This window comes from Dama dama, chromosome 23 (assembly GCF_033118175.1).
Source record: "Dama dama isolate Ldn47 chromosome 23, ASM3311817v1, whole genome shotgun sequence".
In the NCBI taxonomy this organism is placed as follows: domain Eukaryota; kingdom Metazoa; phylum Chordata; class Mammalia; order Artiodactyla; family Cervidae; genus Dama; species Dama dama.
In genome coordinates, this window is record NC_083703.1 from 22,123,048 (window position 1) to 22,148,828 (window position 25,781).

The window sequence follows — 25,781 nt, forward strand, 5'->3', positions numbered from 1 at the left end:
GGATTTTTGCATCTATGTTCATCAGTGATATTGGCCTGTAGTTTTCTTTTTTTGTGGCATCTTTGTCTGGTTTTGGAATTAGGGTGATGGTGGCCTCATAGAATGAGTTTGGAAGCTTACCTTCCTCTGCAATTTTCTGGAAGAGTTTAAGTAAGATAGGTGTTAGCTCTTCTCTAAATTTTTGGTAGAATTCAGCTGTGAAGCCATCTGGTCCTGGGCTTTTATTTGCTGAAAGATTTTTGATTACAGTTTCGATTTCCTTGCTTGTGATGGGTCTGTTAAGATCTTCTATTTCTTCCTGGTTCAGTTTTGGAAAGTTATACTTTTCTAAGAATTTGTCCATTTCTTCCAAGTTGTCCATTTTATTGGCATAGAGCTGCTGGTAGTAGTCTCTTATGATCCTTTGTATTTCAGTGTTGTCTGTTGTGATCTCTCCATTTTCATTTCTAATTTTGTTAATTTGGTTCTTCTCTCTTTGTTTCTTAATGAGTCTTGCTAATGGCTTGTCAATTTTGTTTATTTTTTCAAAAAACCAGCTTTTAGCTTTGTTGATTTTTGCTAGCTAATCAATGAATATAGTAAAGTTGCAGGATATAAAATTAACACACAGAAATCCCTTGCATTCCTATATACTAACAATGAAAAAACAGAAAGAGAAATTAAAGAAACAATACCATTCACCATTGCAACAAAAAGAATAAAATACTTAGGAGTATATCTACCTAAAGAAACAAAAGACCTATACATAGAAAACTATAAAACACTGATGAAAGAAATCAAAGAGGACACAAACAGATGGAGAAACATACTGTGTTCATGGATTGGAAGAATCAATATTGTCAAAATGGCTATTCTACCCAAAGCAATCTATAGATTCAATGCAATCCCTATCAAGTTACCAACGGTATTTTTCACAGAACTAGACCAAAGAATTTCACAATTTGTATGGAAATACAAAAAACCTCGAATAGCCAAAGTAATCTTGAGAAAGAAGAATGAAACTGGAGAAATCAACCTGCCTGACTTCAGACTCTACTACAAAGCCACAGTCATCAAGACAGTATGGTACTGGCACAAAGACAGAAATATAGATCAATGGAACAGAATAGAAAGCCCAGAGATAAATCCACGGACCTATGGACACCTTATCTTTGACAAAGGAGGCAAGGATATACAATGGAAAAAAGACAACCTCTTTAACAAGTGGTGCTGGGAAAACTGGTCAACCACTTGTAAAAGAATGAAACTAGAACACTTTCTAACACCATACACAAAAATAAACTCAAAATGGATTAAAGATCTAAATGTAAGACCAGAAACTATAAAACTCCTAGAGGAGAACATAGGCAAAACACTCTCCGACATAATTCACAGCAAGATCCTCTATGACCCACCTCCCAGAATATTGGAAATAAAAGCAAAAATAAACAAATGGGACCTAATGAAACTTAAAAGCTTTTGCACTACAAAGGAAACTATAAGTAAGGTGAAAAGACAGCCCTCAGATTGGGAGAAAATAATAGCAAATGAAGAAACAGACAAAGGATTAATCTCAAAAATATACAAGCAACTCCTGAAGCTCAATTCCAGAAAAATAAATGACCCAATCAAAAAATGGGCCAAAGAACTAAACAGACATTTCTCCAAAGAAGACATACAGGTGGCTAACAAACACATGAAAAGATGCTCAACATCACTCATTATCAGAGAAATGCAAATCAAAACCACAATGAGGTACCATTACACGCCAGTCAGGATGGCTGCTATCCAAAAGTCTACAAGCAATAAATGCTGGAGAGGGTGTGGAGAAAAGGGAACCCTCTTACACTGTTGGTGGGAATGCAAACTAGTACAGCCACTATGGAGAACAGTGTGGAGATTCCTTAAAAAACTGGAAATAGAACTGCCATATGACCCAGCAATCCCACTTCTGGGCATATACACTGAGGAAACCAGATCTGAAAGAGACACGTGCACCCCAATGTTCATTGCAGCACTATTTATAATAGCCAGGACATGGAAGCAACCTAGATGCCCATCAGCAGACGAATGGATAAGGAAGCTGTGGTACATATACACCATGGAATATTACTCAGCCGTTAAAAAGAATTCATTTGAACCAGTCCTAATGAGATAGATGAAACTGGAGCCCCTTATACAGAGTGAAGTAAGCCAGAAAGATAAAGAACATTACAGCATACTATCACATATATATGGAATTTAGAAAGATGGTAACGATAACCCCATATGCAAAACAGAAAAAGAGACACAGAAATACAGAACAGACTTTTGAACTCTGTGGGAGAATGTGAGGGTGGGATATTTCAAAAGAACAGCATGTATACTATCTATGGTGAAACAGATCACCAGCCCAGGTGGGATGCATGAGACAAGTGCTCGGACCTGGTGCACTGGGAAGACCCAGAGGAATCAGGTGGAGAGGGAGGTGGGAGGGGGGATCGGGATGGGGAATAGGTGTAAATCTATGGCTGATTCATATGAATGTATGACCAAAAAATAATAATAATAATAATAAAATAAATAAATAAGTTAATTAAAAAAAAAAAAAGAAAACATCTTTTTTGTTCTTTTAAACACCAAAATTATAATTAAGCACATGGCATAGATGGAATAATCTTTGGTAGATAGGATTATTTTTAAATGTGTTGAGTTAGAGATAATGCAACCAAAGGGAATTCATGTCCTGAATAAGATACGTTTTTAGACTTACTCTTGAATGTTAACATGTGAGAGGAATTAAACTGATGTGGGGAGTGATGCAGTAGATGGAGAGTGATGAATAATAAAGGGACTTCATGAGCATTCTCAGAGTCCTTGAATGTTTATTGTGCTCTTCTGTGTATTTAATTGAATTTCAGCACTTTGTTTTTTTCCCCTTGGTTTTTGTATATTGCTTACACAATCAGGTTCATTTTTTTTATTTGGATTTTAATTGAAGGAAGCATTTTTATTTGAAAACACAAAACTTTTCTAACTTAACTGCCTCCTCTAATCCTTCATACTTAAAAGTTCCTTCTTTATCCTTCCTTAGATTGATTTTCTCTGTCTTTTTTAAAATTAATTTTTATTGGAGTCTAGTTGCTTTACAGTGTTGTGTTCTGAGCCCCCAGGGAAGCCCATGTTAGTTTCCGCTGTAGAGCAGTGTGAATCAGCTCTACATATACATACATCCCCTCTTTTTTTTATTTCCTTCCCACTTCGGTCCCCACAGAACACTGAGTGCAGTTTCCTACACCGTAGGTTCTCTCTAGTTATCTATTTTATCTGTAGCATCAATCTTACTTTGCTATACTTTCCTTAATTTTTTGTTTTGTCTTCTCCCTTGGTGGAAGATCTCTTTTGAGACATCAGTATCCTCTCTTTTCCTTTTACATATAAGTTTGTTTTACTTTGTGTCTCTGGTCAAACCTCAGTTTTTAACCAGGAGATGTCTGAACTGAGTCCTGAACCTTCACACCATGTTCCTCCCTAAAGCAGGTGTTTCTCTCTAAGAAACTCAGACTCCTGGCACTTCCCAACCCATGTTCAGGCTCGTCCACCTCAGAGGTATCAACTAAACCACAGGACTAAGACATTCTGTTTCCCCAGTGGCTCAGACAGTAAAGAATCTGCCTGCGGTGCATGAGACACAGGGGATGCAGGTTCAATCCCTGGGTTGGGAAATTCCCATGGAGAAGGAAATAGCAACTCACTTCAGTATTCTTGCCCAAAAACTGCCATGGATAGGGGAACCTGGAAGGCTACAGTTCATGTGGTCGCAAAAAGTCAGACACAGCTGAGCTACTAGGCACACATTTAAGACATTTTGGAGGTTCTAGAGACATGCTCTAAGGAACTGGGCATGGAACACTATGGATTCTTACCAAAAATAGCATCATATCTTCAAAACCAGAGAGATAGGATTGGAATGGAAAGGAGACTTCCAAATCATGTATGGTGGGCATGAAGGGTGGCTCACCATTCTGCTGAGTCAAAGAGCTAAACTTAAAGGATGCCCACCAGGAAATGGGCAGGGTGTAAGGAACTTGGGTGGACATTCTCAGAGCCTTAACAGCCACCTACATAGCCTGTCAACCAGCTAAGCACATGTACCAATCCCACACAGCCATAAAAGATTTTTTGTATTTGGGCATTGACCATTCCTTCAAATCAGTGTAAGATTTGTATTCATTTAAATGAAGGTTGGTTGTGTAAACTTTTCCAAAAAAAAAACACATTTAATGATACTGGGATTCCCTTTCTCAGTTATTAGACAAAATCAATAATTCAAAAATATAATCCCTCTAGTTCTTGAGAATCTGTTAAATGATTTGTATTTTCATAAATAATGTATTACACTGTATTCAGGCTAATTAGCTATCATATTTAAACATGATAAATGGCAATCAAAATTTCATTTCTACATGTAAATCAGACAAGAAAGCAGGATTTTTTTTTTCAGTAGGACATACTAAAATTACCAGATCATGGTATTGCTATTTTTTAAAAATTCATAAATGTGCTCTTTTAAGAAATAGATCCTAGAGAATGGATGATTTCTGCGGACTTTCATCGAAGTGTGTTTTTTTTTTTTAAGATCCTAATTTAGTTTTCATGTTTTATGGGGAGAGTATAAGAATTTTAAAGAAGTGAACAACCCTGGCTAAGTAACATTGCCAATAGGAAAAGGGTATGTTCATGGTCTTTGTAATCTCCGAACAATAAACTTTATTTTGCAGTAGTCAGGGATTTTTGTCTGTTTTGTTCACAGATGGATTCCAAGCACTAAGAGCTGGTCTTGATAAAAGAAAGGCACTCAAAAAAAAAAAAAAAAAGAAAAGGCACTCAATATTCAGTTACTAAATGAAATGTAGCTTTTAAGGAAAAATAATCTAAGTAAGGGATGTTTTATGGCTTGCTTCTGGCTGTAAGCAGTTTATTTATGCGTTTATAAGGTAGCACTGGTTGCACGTCAAGGAATTTACCTAAGGGAACAAGGCAAGAGTCAGAGTGTCTTACCATCTAGCCTCAGAAGTTATCCACTATCATTTGCACGATTACGCATTGGTTATATAGGCCAACATCTTCAGTGTGAGCAATCCATCAGGCTAGAACTCAGTAAATACCAGACAATGGGGAGTGGGGCCATCTTGGCTGGCTGCCACACGGACATCCTGATAACCACTCCCAGCTTAAACTTCACTGATGTTTACACGTTCTCTTCTCGTTATGTGTTCTCATTTACTCATATATATATTCAGTGGTTCTTCATTCCCAGCTTAAAAAAAAGTCCAAACATGGAAGGCTTGCGTATTCCTCTCAACTGCTGGCACCAACCAACCTTGACATCACTGTGCATACAATTCCTCTCCAGTGTGTCCTCAATTATAATCTCTCCCTCCTTCTGTACTTGCTTCCATATGATGATGCTCTTTCTCCTGTTTTCAGTCTCACCCTCTCACTATATCATCCAGTCCGCTTTTAAAATCCTTTAAAACTCCTTTATCTGTCTCGTTTCCTGCTTTAGTTACTGCCTCTACTTGGCTTCTGTTCACAGCAAAACTTGTTAAAAAGTTGTAATTCTTGCACTCCTATCTTCAACTTGTGTTCACTCCTCAACCAACTCTTATTCAGCCTTCCAAACTGCACTGAATCTTCTCTTGGAAAGTTTACCAGTTTCATCTCACCAATGCCACTTAACACTTTTCTGGGCCCAAGTTGCTTGGCAACTCAGCAGTATTTGGCATCTGTGACCACCCCTGCGTAGAAACACTTTCATCTCCTTGTCTTAGCTTATGGGATATTGTACCTTCACGGTTTTACTCTAACTCCCCCATCTTTTCCTCTTCATATCTTTTCCTAACTCTTCTTCCAGACAGTATCTTTGCCTCCTTATTCTCCATCTTTGAATCTCTTTAGGTTATTTCGTTCCTCATACAGCTTTAAATGCCAACTGTTTTGTTCCTTGCCTCATACCGAATTACTCAATGAACTGGATTTCCAATAAGTTTAATATAAATTAAACTTTTATTCTGGTGGATGCTTTTAAGTTCCATGATTTTATAATAGCTTCATATATATATAATACATATTACATATATATGACTTATGTTTCCCAGAGTGGTTGTAAATACTTAGAGTTTCAGAAATGTATTTTATACTTTACTATTTGTTATGACACATAGCACAATGAGAGAGAACTATTTGGTGCTTAATACCCATTGAATTCAACTAATATATCAGTATGACAGGACAAGTACAGCCTATAAAATAAATGCAGTCTCAGTTCTAGACAGAGAAACAAATTTACTTCTAAGTGATGTCATTAATTAACCTTAGTATAATAATTTACAGGAAAACAAATCTCTAACACTGTTTCTTAAGTAAGCACACTTAACACATCTAAATGGATAGAATATGTTTTAAGAAATATATCTAAATGAATAAAATGTGCTTTTCCTAGACTGATATCAGTCATTTTTGTATATGCCTTGTATAGCTGTAGAGTGATATTTTTATTCAATCCTTCTACACAATGTAGGAATTGTGAGTGTAGAAATCTCATTTCAGAGTGACTGTATATAGGTACAAAATGTATATGTAATATGTATAATATATATCTAATATCTAATGTATATATATCATACATGTGAATATGTATATGCTAGAGATATATATGTATGTAATGTAACATGTATTGTCTATCACATCATGTAAATTTGTGATATAATGAAAAAATCATTTCCTAATCTTTCAGCAAATGGTTGCGTAGTGTGCCTTGCATTGGGGTTGCAACAGCAAATACATGCATGACCTGTGGTTTCACTTTTTTAAAAAAACTTTTTATTTTGTATTGGGACTTCCTTGGTGGTTCAGACAGTAAAGAATCTGCTTGGAATGAACGGGACCTGGATTAGATCCCTGGGTTGGGACAATCCCCTTCAGAAGGGAATGGCAACCCACTCCAGTATTCTTGCCTGGAGAATTCCGTGGACAGAGGAGCCTGGTGAGCTACAGTCCATGAAAGAGTCAGACAAGATTGAGTGACTAAAAGTGGAGATAGCCAATTAACATGATAGTTTAAGGTGAACAGTGAAGGGACTCAGCTATATATATACATGTATCCACTCTCCCCCAAGCTTCCCTCTTGTCCAAGCTGCCACGTAACACTGAGCAGATTTCCGGTAGGTACTTTTTCATTTTAAATACAGCAGTGTATAAATGTTCTTCCCCTACTCCTTAACTATCCCTTTGTCCCATCCTTCCCCCAGCAACCATAAGTTCATTCTTTAAGTCTGTGAGTCTGTTTCTGTTTTGTAAGTTCATTTGTTTCATTTTTTTTTAGATTTCACATATAAAGGTTTATCATATAATATTTCTACGTCTCTGTCTGACTTTCTTCCCTGAGTATGGCAATCTCTGTCCTGGATTCACTTCTTTTAAGGCAAACATACTGACCTATGAAAAATCTTGATAGCATTCTTTGTATTCATGAACTCATATAAGTTATATCATCACAAAGAATGTAAAATCTTAGGATAAATGTAGATCTCCAAGAATAACTGTGTGCTTATAGTGAAAGTCGCTCAGTCGTGTCTGACTCTTTGCAATCCATGGATTGTATTGTGTAGTCCATGGAATTCTCCAGGGCAGAATACTAGAGTGGGTAGCCTTTCGCTTCTCCAGGGGATCTTCCCAATCCAGGGATCAAACCCAGATCTCCCACATTGCAGGTGGGTTCTTTCCCAGCTGAGCTACTAGCTTAAATGAGGAATAATAAGTAGTGCTTGATTCACCTGAAGTCATTGTAGGAAAAGGCAGGCAATCATAAAAGAGAGCATTTTAATTCTTGATTAGAGGCCACAGTGAAGCAAGTATAAGATATTACAGACACCGAAGTTCTGTAATTATTGTGTACCTGGGTAATTACTCCAGAATTGAAGAATGTTTAAAAGCTTTACACACTGAAGACTGCAAGGAAGAACCACCTTTTATGATTTCAAATTTGACCAAATGCAGGAATGATTAATTGCTGCTCTAGCTAAAATATTTCTGTATATTCCACTGAAATTAATACAGCTAAAAACACCATTTATGCTTTTGCCAGGGCTTGTATGGCTTGTCAGTAATCCAGAAAGAATATTTTTTTTTTTTTTAGAATATTTTGATAATTCATCTTATCCTTCTCTAGTCTTCAATGGCATTTTATTATTGTATTTTTTTTGGACTAGGACAGGGTTAAACCCTTAACTTGAAAGACATGTCCAGAGTTTGGCTTAGATACAAGGATTTCAAAGATGAGAGCCAAAATGAGTATGCTTGTGCCAAAAAGAAGGATGGAAGGAGCATATGACTGGACCCATCTGTAGCAAATTGCCTTTGATGATGCAACAAAAAATAATTAAAACACAACAAAAAACAGTGAATGATTTCAGTAATGAATAAAATCCTCTGGAAGACTGATAAAGATACTAGTACAGAAAAAACAGCATTTCTTCCTGCAAGAAATTTTGGAAAGGAAAATCCATTTCTCTAACCTTTAAAGTCTAACGGCTTCTCTGTGGACTCTTTCCCATTTATATTCTTTCCTAACTTCATGTTGGCACTTATACTATTTAGTAAAATTGACTGTGAAGTCCTGTGATAAAATGCCACTCTGCAGTATCTTTGTAATTTTATGATCAGTAAAATACCCTGATGCTATAGCATAGTAATCAATGTATGAGAAATGAATTTCAAACAAAGAAATAATAAAAGTATTAGCCAGATAAATACCTTTCAGATATTAAAAATGTCATTTACAGAAAATAAGCATAGCAATGCATAGACTAAAACCAAGAGAGCTACAATTTGGGGGAAAAGTCATGAAACAAAAGCTTGAATGCTTCCAAGCCAGCATGCTAGAGAAAATTTAAGACTGACAATGATAATTATTACTGCATAATCTTTGTGCATAGAGTGGTAATTGCTTTCTGGCTCCAGAGCTACAGATTCAGAGTGAAATGTAACAAATGAGAATTGCATTTTTTATACATAGTGATGAGACAGAGAACGGATCTATGGTTTATTGGAACGATATAAAATAATTACTGCATTTTATAATCTTAGAAAGTCAGGTTTCAGTTTCTATCTAGAGTGCTTTCCGGAAGTTTATCCATCTGAATTTTCATTTTCCCTTCCATGTGGGAAGTTTATGAAGCCTCACTAATTGGGCTGGACATTTCTATGAGAAATACAAAGTGCAGAATAATGATAGCATTTTCATTCTTCACCCATGTTCTCCAAGAGGGTCCCCAAGAGATGTTGACTGGGTCTGCATTCTGTCCCACTTTCAGGCAGTTCCATCAATAATCAGGCTCTGCTTCTACTGGTGGTGTTTGTAACAAATCCACTCCTGGGCGGTGCAGCCACTAACGATATTCTCGAGCCCATGCAGTGCTAACTCTGCATTCCTGGCTGCCTGGGCCGTGCTGTCAAGATAGAACATGACCCTTACAATGAAAAGACTGAGAGTCTACCAAAAAAAAAAAAAAGTGCTTATTCCAGTTGAGGTTTTCTGAAGTCTAGTAATTGCTATAGGAGATTCAGCTAAATCTTCCTTAGAATATTTTATAAAATTGTAATTGTTCCAACAAAGCAGAGATCTAGATACTTTGTATCATCACCATTCTATAGTAAAATGAAATCCTGTTCACTTAGTTTTACTCTAAATCTGTTTCTTCAGGAGATAGACATTTAATACTTCTCTAGGCACAAATATCTTCGTAATTATTTCAATTATCTTTAAGATAGTTTGATTCAAATGGTCATGATTTAGGAGTTATAGACTTTCAAGTTATATGATACTAAAAATCACCCAAAGCACCCTACAGTGAAGGTCTGTATGCAAATGATGATGCTGAAATATAAACGAAACTCATTAAGCATTGAATCATTCTTCCTGTAAGAAGTATAGTACAGGTTGCACTTTCAGTGTCGTAGAAGACTATCAGAGTAATGAGGGATTCCAGTGGCAGGTCATCATGTGTTTATAAGGATGAGAAAACCAACCTTGGTGTCAGTAATGAAGAGAGGAAAAATCAGTTGAGGGGTTGAGGTACTGAGTAGAAGGCTGTGTGTTCCTTCCCCATGTGATGTGAAGAACCTAACAATTATCAAGGCTGAAAAAGACTCATATAATTGACAGCTTCTTGTCATCCCAAAGCACTTCCTTCTGTCATTCATGAAGATCAGGATGTACCAAGGAGTCTAATTGTAATCAGCACAAGGATGACCATTCTAACAATAAACACACTTTGACCTATGAACAGGCTGAGAAACAAGAGTGAAATGAGATGATTGTGTCATATGAATCATTAACATTAGACATTTGTCTAACATGGATGACATAAAAGTATGGATGAAACCGATCGCAGAAGAGATTGATGTAGCATGCATGGCTAAAATAAGACAAAAGAAAATAAGAAAAACAATTTTTAGACTATTAGTATATATTCAATTAAATGAGCCAAGAGTTTGGAAATCTAGCTCATATTTTGGAACTATGCCAGTTGTTTCTTAGCATACTCTTAACTAATTTTAATTTAAAACTAAAAAAGAGGTTTTACTGACTGTCCTACACAGAAGTATGTATGTTATCATAAGATTTGCCTCTTTACTTGGGACCCTTCAAAAACCAGGGCTTAAGTAACTTGTAGTGCTACAATTAAAATATTACACAAAGATGCTTATTGCTTTTGTGAAATGAACAGTTCACTACAACCTGCTTCTGTATTCGAAAACTCCCCTGATCATGTTGGGTTTAAGTATTAACATTTGTTTAAAAATCACTCTCTGAGTGATTGCTTTCTGAGTCTGGAAATGGACTTTATCGAAAAGTGATAAAGTTCTGAGCTTAGTTTGCTTGGCAGCCCATACCAGCCACCAGATTAACATCAGGTACCAGAGAAGTCTGGGTCTCTGACAGTAAATCTGACGATCAAGAGATACAAAGAAGTACAATTTTTAAAAAATGCAACAAAGGTTAAGAGGGTAGGATTGGAACAGAGGGACCACTTTTCCCAAAGTGTATTGATGGTTGACCTGAATTATTCTGAACTCTGTCATCTTAAATACCATAGTTGTATATTTAATCACATCATTAAAAAGTGATTGGGGGCTATTTCCTCCCTATCTTTTCATCTGCCTGAGGGGCTTTCCAAGAGAGTGGTGATCTGCCCTTCAACAGATGACAATGTGAGATAAACCTCAGCCCTTTTTATTAGTTTTAAGGATCAGTCTTTCCCTTATTCTTAGCCTTACTAGTACAGTTTGGGCTGTTTATTTTGATTTTTACCTGAGTTTGAACTTCACCTGTTATCCATGATTTCTTCCTTCTTCCCTTTAGCATTAGTGCATCACACCTGTGGGAGAAAACAATGGCTTCTGGTGACACTCAAGAAATAGTAGGGACTTCTCTGATGGTCTAATGACTAAGACTCCAAGCTCCCAAGATAGGAGGTCAGGAAACTAGATCCCACATGCCACAACTAAAGATCCTGCATGCTGCAACTAAGACCTGGCCCAGCCAAATAAATATATTAATAAAAATAAAATATTTTTTTAAAGTTACATAACAAGGTTAAAAAAAGAAATAGTAGCATTGAATAGGTTATGGTAGATACACATATGTGTGTGTGTATATGTGGGGCTTCCTAGGTGGCACCAGTTGTAAAGAGTCTGTGTACCAATGCAGGAGACACAAATGATGTGGGATAGATCCCAGGGTTAGGAAGATGCAGTACTACTTGCCTGGAAAATTCCATGAACAGAGGAACCTGGAGGGCTACTGTCCATGGGGTTGCAGAGAGGCAAACTCAAGTTTGGTGTTATGTGTATATACTTGTACATACCTACATACATGTAACTTTATGTGTGTGCCTGTGTGTGCATATGTGTGTGCTGTACTGTGCTTAGTCACTCAGTCATGTCTGACTCTTTGCGATCCCATGAACTGTAGCACCCCAGGCTCCCCTGTCCATGGGGATTCTCCAGGCAAGAATACTGCAGTGGGTTGCCATGCCCTCCTCCCAACCCACAGGTTTAATCCAGGTCTGCCCCATTGCAGGTGGAGAGATCCAGGGCATTGTGGGGTGTAGTGATTGCAGACTTGTCCTTAGAGTTGTCTTTGAGCCACAAGCTACCAGCCTATTTGTTAGTCTCCCCTCTTCACTGAATCTTAGGGCATTAATCTAATCGTTGAGTATAAAGATATATTGGGTTGGCCAAAAAGTTCATCTGGGATTTTCATGAGATGTTACAGAAAACCTGGAATGAACTTTTTGGCCAACTCAGTGTATATATATTTTTTATTATTTCTACTTTTCTTCATCTCACTCCTAGAACATTTGCCTGGAAAGAAAATAGGATGAGAAATAATGCATTTAAACAATTATGATTTATGTTTTAGAAATATATTTTTTCTTTGCTATAGATCTTAATAATGTTTATGTGTGAACATATATTGGTAAAATGTAAATGTCTTCTTTGTCAGACATGGTATTAGAAACTCTAAACACTGGATCTCCAAGCCTTACAAAAGATGAAAAGGTAAATATGATAGTTCTCATTTTTCAGATGAGGAAAGTGAAACTCATAGTACAGAACTTGATTAGTTCCATTACATTCCATTGAGCTCAGAATAAATTAAGTAGTATAGATGAGGCAAGTTTGCAAATAAAGAGAGATTTTAGTTTAGGTATCACTTACTGTGTGGTTTAAGGGATGGGAAATACCTACAGAAAGCAGCACTGTCCTTCTAGCTAAGCCTTGTGGAAGCTGTGACTTTCCTTTTTTTTAAGTTTGCATCTTTTTTTATCAAAAATGCATTTATGTATGTTTTTAATTGGGGGATAATTGCTTTACAATGTTGTGTTAGTTTTCACTGTATGACAAGGCAAATCAGCTACATGTATATGTATATTCCCTCCCTCTTGAACCTCCTTCTTCGCCCCCATCCCACCATTCAGGCCATCACGGAGCGCAGAGCTGAGCTCCTGTGCAATAGAACAGCTTCCCACTGGCTAGCTATTTTATGTATGAGAGTGTATCTATGTCTCAATTTGTCCCACCCTCTCGTTCCACTGCTGTGACATTCTTTAATGCTAAGCCCACATTCATTTTTGGAAGTTTAGTCTTTGATAGATGAGAGGAAATTATGGTACCTCCGATCTATGAATAGAACTTTGAATCTTTTTCATGATTTAAATATGTTCTGCCTTTTCTAATTACCCTGTATTTTAGACTATGTGTGCACACATATGTATTCTTTTTGCTAACACATGCAGCTCTGAGGAGTATCTGGCCAATATCCAGGCCAGTGTACTAGAATTTGTATAAGTTTTGCCACATGAGTTTTTCCTTAACTACATATTTATCACTTAGTTTCATCTTATTATACTCTTGTATCCTTACCTTTCATCCTTGGAACAAGGGCATGAATAAATAAATCCAATAATTATTCCTTATTCTTGTCCTTTGTAAACTTCTTACTATTTATTGCTGAGTAATTAATCCACTACTCGTAAACATTTGGGTCTCAGTGCTGCTGCCCAAGGCTTCAAAGGACATGCACAGTTCTTTCTGATATTAAACCTTAATGAGTATGGCTCTCATATTTTTATATACATAATAAATTGAAAGGCTAAACCAAATCAAACTTTCATTTTTTAGCTCTTACCCTGCATTTCAGCAGTTAAAATGTCCAGATAATAAATTATAGAGCAAGTGTTGTTATTACTGTTTTAAAGAGAAATATTCCATTTGGCTCAGCAGAGGCTTAGAGCATATTTTGCATACAAATTCTTGTTAGCGTGGCTCTCCTGTTTCAGGCAGCAGGCGGTGGAATGGACATTAGATTCAGATGAATCTGAGTCCAACCTCTGCTCTATCCTGATATTTCTTGCTATGTATTCTCAGTTTCAAATTTCTTAAGTATTCTGAGCCTCATTTTCCTTGTTTACAAAATAGATTAATAACAGGTTGTTTGCTGTTTTAGTCACTAAGTCCTGTCCAACTCTTTTGTGACCCCGTGGACTGTAGCCTGTCAGGCTTCTCTGTCCATAGAATTTCCCAGGCAAGAATACTGGAGTGGGTTGCCATTTTCTCCTCCAGGGCATCTTCCCGGCCCAGGGATACACACCCACTTCTCTTTGGTCTCCTGCATTCACCAGCGTGTGTTTTACAGCTGCACCACCTGTGGACCTTTAACACCAGGAGCTATAAAGACTTGACCTCTTTCTCATCACCTGTCCAGAAGCTCTGACCAGTGCCAACTGTTCTAGGTCAACGTCCCCATCTTGTGGACAGAATAAAGAACAGTTTGACCTCATATCCCTTTCCACTACTATCTTCATGTCTTCTTGGGGTAGGGAGAGAGTCTTTGGGAGATTAATACTGGTGATTAGGAGGGGAGTGGATGAATAGTCTCTAGAAGTTTTACCTGATTCTCACTGTAGGCTACACTTTTTGTTAATTTCTTCAAAGGTATTCTTTCTTTATAAAACACAAGCATGTGTTTGCCTATATCCTCTTTTTCCTTCTCTGTGAACTCCCAGCATGGCAACAACTTCAAAACACATTTCTTAATGTGAATTTGCTCTAATTCTAGTTATTGCTTTTGGACTACTGAGGAAACCATGTATTAATACTTACATTGATCAGTTCTATTAGGAATCTGAATTCTAGCTTCAACTAGATTTTCCGGTGCGGTCCCTTCAGCTTCCCATTCGTTTCACAGTGACGTCTACTCCTAGATGCCTCCGCCTTTGCTCTCTGCGGGCACACCTTTTGACGACACGTGTCCTGTCTCAGCCCACTTGCATATCACACCTCTTTCTTTCCTCTGAAGCTCCAGGATTAGTTGCCATGAATCCACCCTGCCCACTGTCTACAGCTCTTTCTACTAAAGAACAGATCTTTCTAAAGCAGATCTGGTCAGATTACTCCCTTATTTAAAAATTGTAGGTGACTTTATATTGGCTATAGGATTAAGTCTTAAAGATACTTTCCGTTGTATGGTCTTGGTCTCTATATCTGAGTTATCTATATCTGCACATCCTCAGTCTTTATTATACTTTTGATATTCTAATCACATCAGACTCTTCAAGGTTCCCAAAATATTTCAACACTTCCAAAGGCTACTGCCTGCAATCATGGGATTTTCTTGACTTGGAATATCCTCATATACTTTCATATACTCTTATATATTCACGTATACAATATCCTCATATCCTCATATACTATCAGCCCTTGGTGATATTCTGTGCAGTTTCAAAACCCAATACAAAACTACACTCTTTACAACACCTTCCTAATTTCACACAGGTCCTTCATTTTACTGCAACTGCACTCAAGTACTGTATTATTTTTCTGTAATATAATGGAATTTGCTCACACTCAAGCTAAATAGTTACATGGTGTTTTTGTTTCTATTTATTTGTGAGTCCCTTAAATAATAACAGCTTCTTGCTTTTCTTCTTGACACCCATCTTAATTAACAGCATATACAAGAACCTAATAATAATTGATTTAAATTAAAATTTAACATTCAAGTGAATCATAGATGTTCATTTCCTTCATTACTTGCAATAGGGAATATTGCAATGTAGTGAGCACATGCCTGCTTTGAGATTATGTAAAACAAGCTGAATATTAGGTTGTGTTTCTTATCATTATAAGATTTAACAGCAAGTCGAAGAATGTCTGACCCAGACTTGATACTCAATATATGAGTTAAGTAAGTAGAAAACTGATACATTCATTTTATCATATTGGGGTTCTAATATTTAATAAACCATTGTTTTCCTGCTTAATTCCTATCCCAAGTGATTTAATGACTAGACTTATTCTTTTGTCATTGACTTAATTCTCATCCTAGTATTCTTTTTTCATCTTTATACTCAGATTTTAGGTTTAACATTTTTTTTGAAGTGCGCTTTTTATTTTAGCAGTATATTTTGAGTGTAAAAGTGTGGATATATTTGACCTGTTTGTTGAATACAAACAGCATTACTGTTTTGGTGAATTCAATGATTTATTAAAGTCAGGAAATTTTCTCACTCTTCATACACACATAATATATACTTCTCTTGGTAGTAATACCTTTATACCTATAATTTTGTGCCTGCTATTAGGATTGGTTTTCAGAGAACTTTAAATTGAGAATTTTACTTTTTTAATACTTTACTGAAAGACCATTATTCACGTCTTATAGACATTGTATACCTGTGTCTCCTTTGGAAGAAAAATTTGTGAAGGACCTTAGCTTGAAGCTTGTCATACCTTTGCACACATATGCTGTTTCACATGCATATATTTGTTTTATTTTCTCTCTCATTATTTCCCACCCCTGGAGGAAGACAGGGAGCTGAGTTATGTCCAATGATTTTGTCATAAAATGCTGTTCTTTTGTTCGCATTGAGTGGTTATCAACCCTGGTGAACGGCAGTGTGCCAAGGGACAGATACAATCATTCATGACTGACATTCTGCCTCAGACCTGCTGCCTCCTCTTATTATTCTTCCTGTCAGATGCTTCCTAAAGACTCTTCATTTTTATTTTTTTCCCCATTGTTCTTCTATGTTCACCCATATGAATGTTTTTCTCCTTCAGGAACCAAATGTAGTGTGAAAGACAGTAGAAACAAGCCATCAGCCACTAAGGAGGATATCACCTTGAATATCATAGATTGGGAATTTTAACTGGGTTAGTCAGCCCTTTCTTTTAAGTGCGTAAGGACCTTGCAAGAATCATTCTGAATGTAACTTTGTAAGAACAATCAGCTCCATAGCCTAGTCCTTGTTATAAATAATTCTTCCTCCATTTTGTATCACCTAAGAGTTAAAATAACTATAGTAAGCCTCAGGAAATTATTTCTATGAGTGTAGTGACTCACTGTTGAGAGAATTTATCTGTTAGTCAATTTTTAAATGTTTATTATGACAAACTCTGCAATTTAAACCCATTAAAACTAGTTTTTTACCTTTTCAGAGAATCTGAAATCTGGTATAATTTTTATAAAGAGGCACTGAAGCTATTTTCAGCCAGTACTAACAATTTCATGCAACATCTTAATTCACCATGTTCAATTAAGTATGTCTTCATTGATTAAAAAGATGCTTTTTTAGTACCTACACTATGCCAAACTCTGTCTTAGGTATGGGAGATCTAGGTTAATAAGATAGATAAAGCTCTTGTCCTCATAGACTTAAGTTGTAGTGGGAAAGACACACAGTGAAGAATTACTGAAATAATTAAAACATAAGATAATATTGGAAAATGAGAAGTGAGAGTGCTATAAATGTTAAAGCAGGGTGATGTGATGTGAGTGAGAATGAAACCCACCCTGAAGGTCCTATGAATTCTTCTCCAAGGGGACATTTGAAGAGAAAAAGACAATTGCTTTATTTTTTGGGAAAAAAAAAATATATGTGTGTGTATATACATATATATGTATATATCAGACTTGTGTGTGTGTATGACTGAAAGAGAAACTAAACTTTCTATCTTGTACGGTGTAAATGAAGTTGTGATTCTGGAATCCTGTTTCCCAGGAAGGGAAACAGAAAGATCAGAATGATAAAAAGGAAAAAAAAAAAAGTGATTGTAAGAAATTATATAAAACTTCAGCTTTATTGATCTCGATACTTTGCATTAAACTGCCTACTTTTCCTGAGTCCCATGTTAGTTGCCTAAAATTTTAAAGACAGTTATCAAGAAATAAATGTTTTGAATTTAAAGAAACATTATTCTACAAAACATGAGGACATACTGTTTAAGATGTTTTCATTGAATATATGTCTAAAACCACACATGACTGTTCAGTGAATATATTAATCTAAACTTCAAAATCGTTTTGTTAGGACAGAAATTCTCTTGTAAATACAAGAGCCACTGGTTACAGATTTTACTCCCAGTATAGCAGCCATTTGCAAGATATTTCTGTGGAAGAGGTTTTATGAACTTTAAAAATAGTCTATGCTTGATCTCATCCTATTTTTGAAAATTCAAAATAGGATTAACTATATATAAATTTTAAACATTTGAAAATGTTAGGAAGATTAAAGAATATAAATTTCTAATATTTAATTTTTTAAGACTTAATATTTAGATGATTTAGAGAATTATATATATTGGGTTGGCCAAAAAGTTCATCTGGGTTTTTTCATAAGAGCTTACACAGAAAAATCTGAACGAACTTTTTGGCCAGCCCAATATTTATCTGCTAGATACAGATATTATTCTAAATCATAGCTATTCCTTTCCATTTTAAAAAAGATATATAAAAACATTTTAATATGGCTATGAAAGATTTTAACACTACATGGCATCATTAATCAATATTTTAGTCTTGTCTAGAGTCAGAAGACAAAACTTGGCTGCAATGCCAGTAATTAGGGCCAGACATGTATTAAATGACTTTTTTGTTGTTGTTTTTGGTTTGGAATTATTCCTGGATCACATTGCATCTTTTTTACCCTTTATGTGCTCAGTGTACTTGTATCCTTTATGTGCTTAATCATTTGTAAGCATTATGTTTATTTAAGCATATTTTAAGCATAAAAAATTGCTGAAGTTTCGAAAAGTATTAATAGCAGAAATAATTCATTACATGCCAAACACAGAAAGTTTAAATGGAATATTTGGAAGCTATGCTCTATTATCTTAAAAATGAATAAAGGTCAAATAATTTTTATACCTCTTATTTTTTTCTGGGTTTTTCAAATTTGACTTGATAATTTTTAGTTACTTTTAGTTACATAAAAGGTATATATTTTATATAAATGTATACATTTATATATTTTTTAATTGTGTATATTAAGTGTTTTAACAGTTCTGCTTTTAGTTTCTAGAGTAATTTTATATTAATAATTTTTTTATGGCTCATCTCTATTAAATGATTACCATTTTAGTGTAGGCTCCCCCTCTCTTTTGACCTGCTTATTCCTGGTGTCTAATGTCATATATGGCAACTGTATTAGCATTAAATGTTTGCTGAATAAATGGAGGACTGTCTGAATAAGTCAATAAATAAATAAATCTCCGTTGCACATTTGAATGGCTACTTTTGATAATTAAGGGGACATGATTTGATATGTTATATCCAGAGTTGAATGAGAGCAAATATATTAAAATGATATACTATAATAACCCATCATCAGGTCAGTCCATTAACCCTCATTTTCTTTTCCTATCATATAAAATGAGAACAAATATATTAGTTAAATCTCATTTATTAGAAGGCCTGCTGTCAGATTAAAGAAGTGATTTGCATTTTATTGGTTAAAGTGATCACATAACCTTCTTTGTTGGAAAACCCTTTTGGTGATTGGCATAGTGTATAAGTGGTTCTATAAACTTCTGAAATGAACAGGATAAATTAGCAATGTATTCCCAGGTGGCTCAGTGGGAAAGAATCTGCCCGCCAGTGCAGGAGACGCAGAAGACCTGGCTCAATCCCTAGGTTGGGAAGATTCCCCTGGAGGAGGAAATGGCAACCCACTCCATTGTTCTTGCCTGGTTTCATGGACAGATGAGCCTGGCTGTCTACAGTCCATGGGGTCCAAAAGAGTCGGACATGACTGAGCACTGAGCTCGAATTAAGTTTGCAAATTAAAACAGACTTATATCATTATCTATGCATGTTATGCTGTTAAGTGTCAAACACCTTCTACTTTAATCTTTAATTTAACTAATCATTCCTTTGATTCCAAATTGCTAAGACATTGGTGATAGTCAGAGACTAACCTTGAAAAAGCTTCTCTTCCTTAATCATTAGAAAGATATGAATTTCCATTAATTAGGTGTGAATTTCCCATCCTCTTCAATGCAGAAGCCACAGGACTCTCTGGGTGTAAAAATTTGTTTGTTATTTTGGGGAGGATGTTGAAAGATCTATCTGTGAACTGTTAGTTGTTTTACAAAGTTAATTTTAGAGAAACTAATACAGAGTTCCACTTTCTGTCTGTAATTCCCCAGAAGAGCTGCTTGACTGATTGATTTGTGCTTCCCTCAACAGAATGAGGTGTCAGCCGCCTCATTTATTAACATTAGTTTCCCAAAAGGGTGAGACTATGAATCTGTAACTGCTTTGGATCTCCTCTTCAAGCATTTCTTTTTTTGTTCAGTCCATATTTTTAAAAAAAATCTGTAAAATATGTATTTCAGTTATATGCTATAAATCAGTTGGAATATCTTATTTGATTTTCTAGATGCCATCCCATTAACTATTCTCCTCTATTCCACCTTTTTGATTACAAGCTTCAGTGACCAAATTCACTTGTGAATTTGTCATAAAAACACAATACTGGACCCTGAAATATTAATTTTGGGGACATAAACATAATTATATATTTATTTCCCCTTTTTCTTTGTTATATATCCATTGTTGTGATTTGTTAACCTCTAATTCCCAGAAAGGGCTATGCCCAGAATAGCAAAGAGCAACACATACAGTTTAAGCCTTTCCTTGTGCTCAACTGACTTACAGTCTGTTTTACTGTTAGTATCATTTTTTGTTATTGTTAATATTAGGTAATATGTCACATTATGTCTTGTCATATCATGTCATGTTATACTTGGATTATTCATCTGTTAGAATATTGTACTGCTAGCAGACCAAACTTTGACATTCAGAGTATTACTAATTTGGGTTCTTGAACTTTTTAATCAATAGAAATTGATAAGAGGGCAGACAAGAAATTCGACCAAGACATCACTGGGACTCGTGCTGCAGCATCAGGGAGCAAAAGCAAGTCCCAGTTTCCCCTGCTTGGGTCCCTTAAGTGGGCTGAGGAATGGTGTGTGTGGTCTGCCCACCCCCTTGGTGGTACTGTTGTGTAGGAATCATGCACCGTCCCGGCTTTTGCTCCTGGCACCTCAGAAGTAGCAGTTGGGTTTTAGTCTTTTTGTAGTTTGTTCATAATTTACTCCACCTGTGCATGGGTACAGTCATTTTTAGTCCCTCGTCATTTCTTTACATTCCCTTGGTCAAGGAAACATTTGTCCTGAGGGGAGATATTTAAATGTTTTCTTAGAAAATTAGTTTTTCCTTTACAATTTGAAGGATTTGCTATAAAATACTATTTAGCCTCATGTATTGATCATAGTAGAATTTTATAAATAGCCCAAATCATACAATCATCTAATAGAACTTTTGAAATACCATCTTAGAAGTGATCACTTTCCATTCACTTCACAATATCTTATATCTATTGATCTGTGATTTCTCTTACCTGTACCTCCTTTCTTCTCTCTTTTCTCTTATTTCAGGTCTGTAAGTTATTTCAGGTCTGTAAAGAAAGGTATTGCATTGGACAAAAAATTTCATTTGGGTTTTTCATAAGACGTTACAGAAAAACCCTAATGAACTATTTGGTCAGCCCAATGCAGTATCAATGATTAAAGAATGTGCATAGAAAAAAAAAAATGTGCATAGAAGTTTGGCGGGGAGGGTACCTAGAACAGTAAAACCAGGGCTTCAGTAAACTATTCAGATTCCATCAACTATCCATTGAGAATTCTACATGTAAGCAAGAAGAAGTGGATTTAATTGAGTATTCACTTGCTAATAATGATGTCTCTGAAAATATTGAAACAAGTTTACAAGTCTTGCTCATATTTCTTTTGGGAATACATAGTAGATTAATAGGCCTCTGTTTCAATGGGGTAAAGTATACCATGACTATTATCAGCTTTTTAATCAGTTTTCACTGGTCAAATGCTTGTGTTCTCAATAATTGGTGTTTTTTCCTTCTTTTGTGATAAATTATTTGCCTAATGCAAACTTCTTTATGTTTAGACAGAGAAAGGACTATCAAAAGTATGGGAAGAAAATAAGCAGAGCTCTGGTGATCTCTGGCAAAAGGCTGTCATCCTTCTAGGAAAGTTAAGGAATTTCGAAGTCATATTTCAAGGTCTCCGAACACGGGATCTGGGAGGAGGAGCTGCAATTGATGACATTGAATTTGAAAACTGCATGACTGGTAAGTTTCTGGAAGGCTCTGCTCTTTGGAGGCACACATAAAACCTAGCCATTTATCTTTGCTTCATGTTTATAAAATGTTCTGCAGTTACATATTTTGTATGTACATAAAAATCAATTGAAAGAGATGATTTTATGATGGTTGAATTTACAGTTCCATGTTAAGAGATAATAGTTTCTCCATCCTTTGATTATAAAGATAATTCCTCTCTTCCTTCTATGTTATTGTCTTTTTCTAGCATGTAAAAGTGTTTTTCTTTGAATTTATTTTTCAACACAATTTAAAGCATAAGCCTAGTATTCACATACATTTATGTAACTAATTTTAAATGAACCAGTAGAAAGGATTAGAAAACAGGAAGTTAGTGGCTATATAAGAAATATATACAGCTAGGCATAATTCAAGCAGAACTTGAACTGAGAGCTATACTTAAGGCATCTAAAAGGCTACTCTAGCCAGTGAACAATAATTTGAAAAATAAGTTATCATTTATCACGCTTCTAAATCTGAAGTATAATTACACTTAGATTTTCTTTATGAAACCACCCAGAAAATGTCAAAAATAATTATAAATATATTTGTACAGTTTCACAACTGCAGAGTTTCTTTCTGAGAAGCTATTCCATCTGATTTATGAAATAGTACAGTGTGATATGTCCTGCCCGTGAAAGATATGCCTTCTGTGGTTTTCTATGCTGATTCCCTTGGAGGCTAGCCCCTGGGACTGAAGAGCTAAACCTGAGTGCTGCTTAATTCAGTTGATGCTTTCATATTAAAATATCACTTCACTGGGACATTTTGAAAATATGACTTTGGCTTTTGGTGCTGTTAGATCATTTGATTTCTTTATGAAAAGCCTTCTACTTAAATGTCAGTCTTTTATTGAGTGCCCCCCCCCCCATCCCCACGCTGTGTTTCCAGCAAAGGCAGCTGATACTCAGCTATTATATGTTTACACACACACACACACACACACACACACACATAACATAAAAGCAGAATGTATGCACCCTAGATAATCTAGGGAGGAGAGAATCTGAAAACAGGATTTGGGTGTGGAGGTGTTTGGAAGAGGATTCCTGGACCACAGAAAATGGGATCTGAAAATATAATCATGAAAAGATATCTTAGAAGTTAGAATGTGCTTCTTTAATGCTTTTCTAGTAACTTTCTAGTAATATGCTAAATTTCCGTTATAGTTTGTTAGTCAATTTATAAGTGATTCTGGCAAGTTCAAAAGGAGAAACTCTTCAAAGCTTTATCTAAGATTTTTAGAAAGAAGTTTTTATTAAACAGGAGAGATTCTGTTCCTCTCAAGGGAGGCAGAATGATTCTTGGATGGGTTGATTCAGTGCAGAGAAAAATTTGAGAGTTATTATTCCAGCTTTGCCAAGTTTCATGTTGAAGTTCTTTTTGTTCTTCTCTTAAAGTCCTGTGAAAATTTACATGATTATAATGCATTCAAGTCAATTGAACATTCATTCAGCTTACTGACTAGTACTTTATTTCTTATATTTAGTGATATAGTACTTTTAAGTCTTTCTATGTCATAAATAAAGAGGCAATTTTGGTTAATTATAGTGAATATGGTCAATTGTATGTCAAATATATTTTAGGAAGAAGTAACTATTTTTTAAATAGCCAGGCTGTTGCATATGTCTGGAACTAAAAAAACAATAAATTTTTTTGTCTTCTTAGTTTTAAATTGTATGTCAATAAAATAGCAGTGCTGTGAAAAATCAGCAACAAGAAGCAAACTAGTGTATAAATTGATCTAAGTTGTTTTCTACTATTGCCAGTTTAGAAGAGAATGGTATCTGACAAAACATCAGAGGGGCAGTGTAGAATGGTGGTTAGGAACAAGGAGTGGAATCAAACTACCTGGGCGTGGAAACTGGCTCTGCCACTGACTGAGTTAGGTGAGCTTATTTCACTTTTCCTCAGTTTCTTCATCAATAAAATGGGTACAATAGTAATAACACTTCTGTCATAGATTTTTGTGAATACTATGTTACTATACATAAATTGCTTAGAATATTCTTGACACAGTAAAAAATTTATGTATTGCATTGTATTATTTTACCCATTGTCATCAATATTAACTATGTCATATTTTTAAATGGTACTTTATTGCTCTATTAAGAAACCAGCTTCAGATCCTATGTAAATAGGTCACCATAAAGTCTATCATGGAACTGATTCCCATTTGAGATAAATAACTTAAAAAATGACTTAATATTCATTTCTCTTATCATTTTCTGCCAGTTACAGTAGAACACATACTGTATGATGCCATTTATATGAAATGCCCAGAATAGGAGGTATATAGAGACAGAAAACAGATTACTGGCTACTTAGGGCTCAAGAATATGGGGTGGGGGAGTGACTGCTGATAAATATAGGGTTTCTTTATGAGATGATGAAACTATTCTAAGTTTTTATAGTGGTTGTTATACAATTCCGTAAATATACTAAAACCATAAAGTTTTAAACTTTATATGGGTGGATTTAATGGTATCTAAATTATAAATTATTTATCAAAAGCTATTAAAATTAAAAAAGAATTCAGAAAAAATTCTGAGAAAATGGTGGTGGTGGTGAATAGCTTTTGAACTTTCCCAAATTCTCACATAAAACAAAACTGGGGACTATAGCCAATATTTTATAGTAAGTATAAGTGGAGTATAATAACCTTTAAAAATTATGAGGCACTATATTGTATGCCTGTAATTTATATAATACTGTACATCAACTATACTTTAATTTTTAAAATTAAAAAAGAAATAGTCAAAGCCTAGTTGGCAGTCTATAAGCTGTAGAAAACATATGCAGCAAAGTAAGTGAAAATGCATTCCTAAGAAACCCAATATATAAGCTACTGAGGATAAACTGCCAACAGCCACAAGATCTATATGGTATTTATGTGTATGAGAGAGAAGCCAGGAGAATCACAAAATGGCCAACAGATACTCACTTTAAGATGCAGTCACGTGGTTTTAAAATGGCAGCCAACACTGGGAGAGATTTCACCTACTTTTAGAATCATTGGCACCAAGGGATCTGTGGTTAAGTCTGTGAGGCTGAAGCAGTCTAAACCCCAGGAACTCCCGAAATGGATCCACCAGGATTCCCTTTCAGGACAGCAGCCCACATTCAAAAACAAAACAAAAAATGAACAAACAAAAACACCACTGGCAGTGAAGTCAAAAGGGGAAGATGAAGAACAGAAAAGACTAACACCAAAGAGCTGGAGGGACATGGATTCAGAAAAGTTTGAAAAGCACATCATTATTTTTTTATATATGTATATAGAATATATAGACTTATAACTCTTCCTAGAGTCGTAACAGAGTGTCTCTGAGATTTTTCTAGGACTTTTTGAAAACTCTGGAATCTATGCATATTTTTAAAATTTCAATATTAATGAGAACAAAGTTTTAAATTGATTAAGAGTGAAAGGGGAGAAAGTAGAGGCTATAGATGAGATATATTTGATGGTTATCTACTTTACATGCAGATAAGAAAACTATTTCAGCTTCATGTCTACTTTTTACCTTCCATTCAGAAACAATGGTTTACTAAGTAATATTTAGTACATGGCCAACATAAAGCTAGATATATACCCACTTTTTCTTTGCATTCAGAAGACATCATGATCTTACCTTCAATTAACTGTCAAAATTATTGTATTTTTTTTAAACAGAAAAATAAAAGAATAGGTCTATCTTTGCTATGTGCAAGGACACGTTAAGAAGCATA

At 35.4% G+C, this 25,781-nt stretch overlaps 1 protein-coding gene across 3 annotated transcripts in view; it reads left to right on the forward strand.

The window, feature by feature from the left end:
• The window catches only part of MALRD1 (MAM and LDL receptor class A domain containing 1), a 522,662-nt gene that overhangs the window by 285,371 nt on the left and 211,510 nt on the right, over window positions 1–25,781 (forward strand). For all 3 annotated transcript variants that reach the window (XM_061126168.1, XM_061126170.1, XM_061126169.1), the window contains one exon: window positions 21,839–22,022. In XM_061126168.1, coding sequence (XP_060982151.1) covers window positions 21,839–22,022 — 184 coding nt within the window. The remainder of the gene's footprint in view (window positions 1–21,838; window positions 22,023–25,781) is intronic.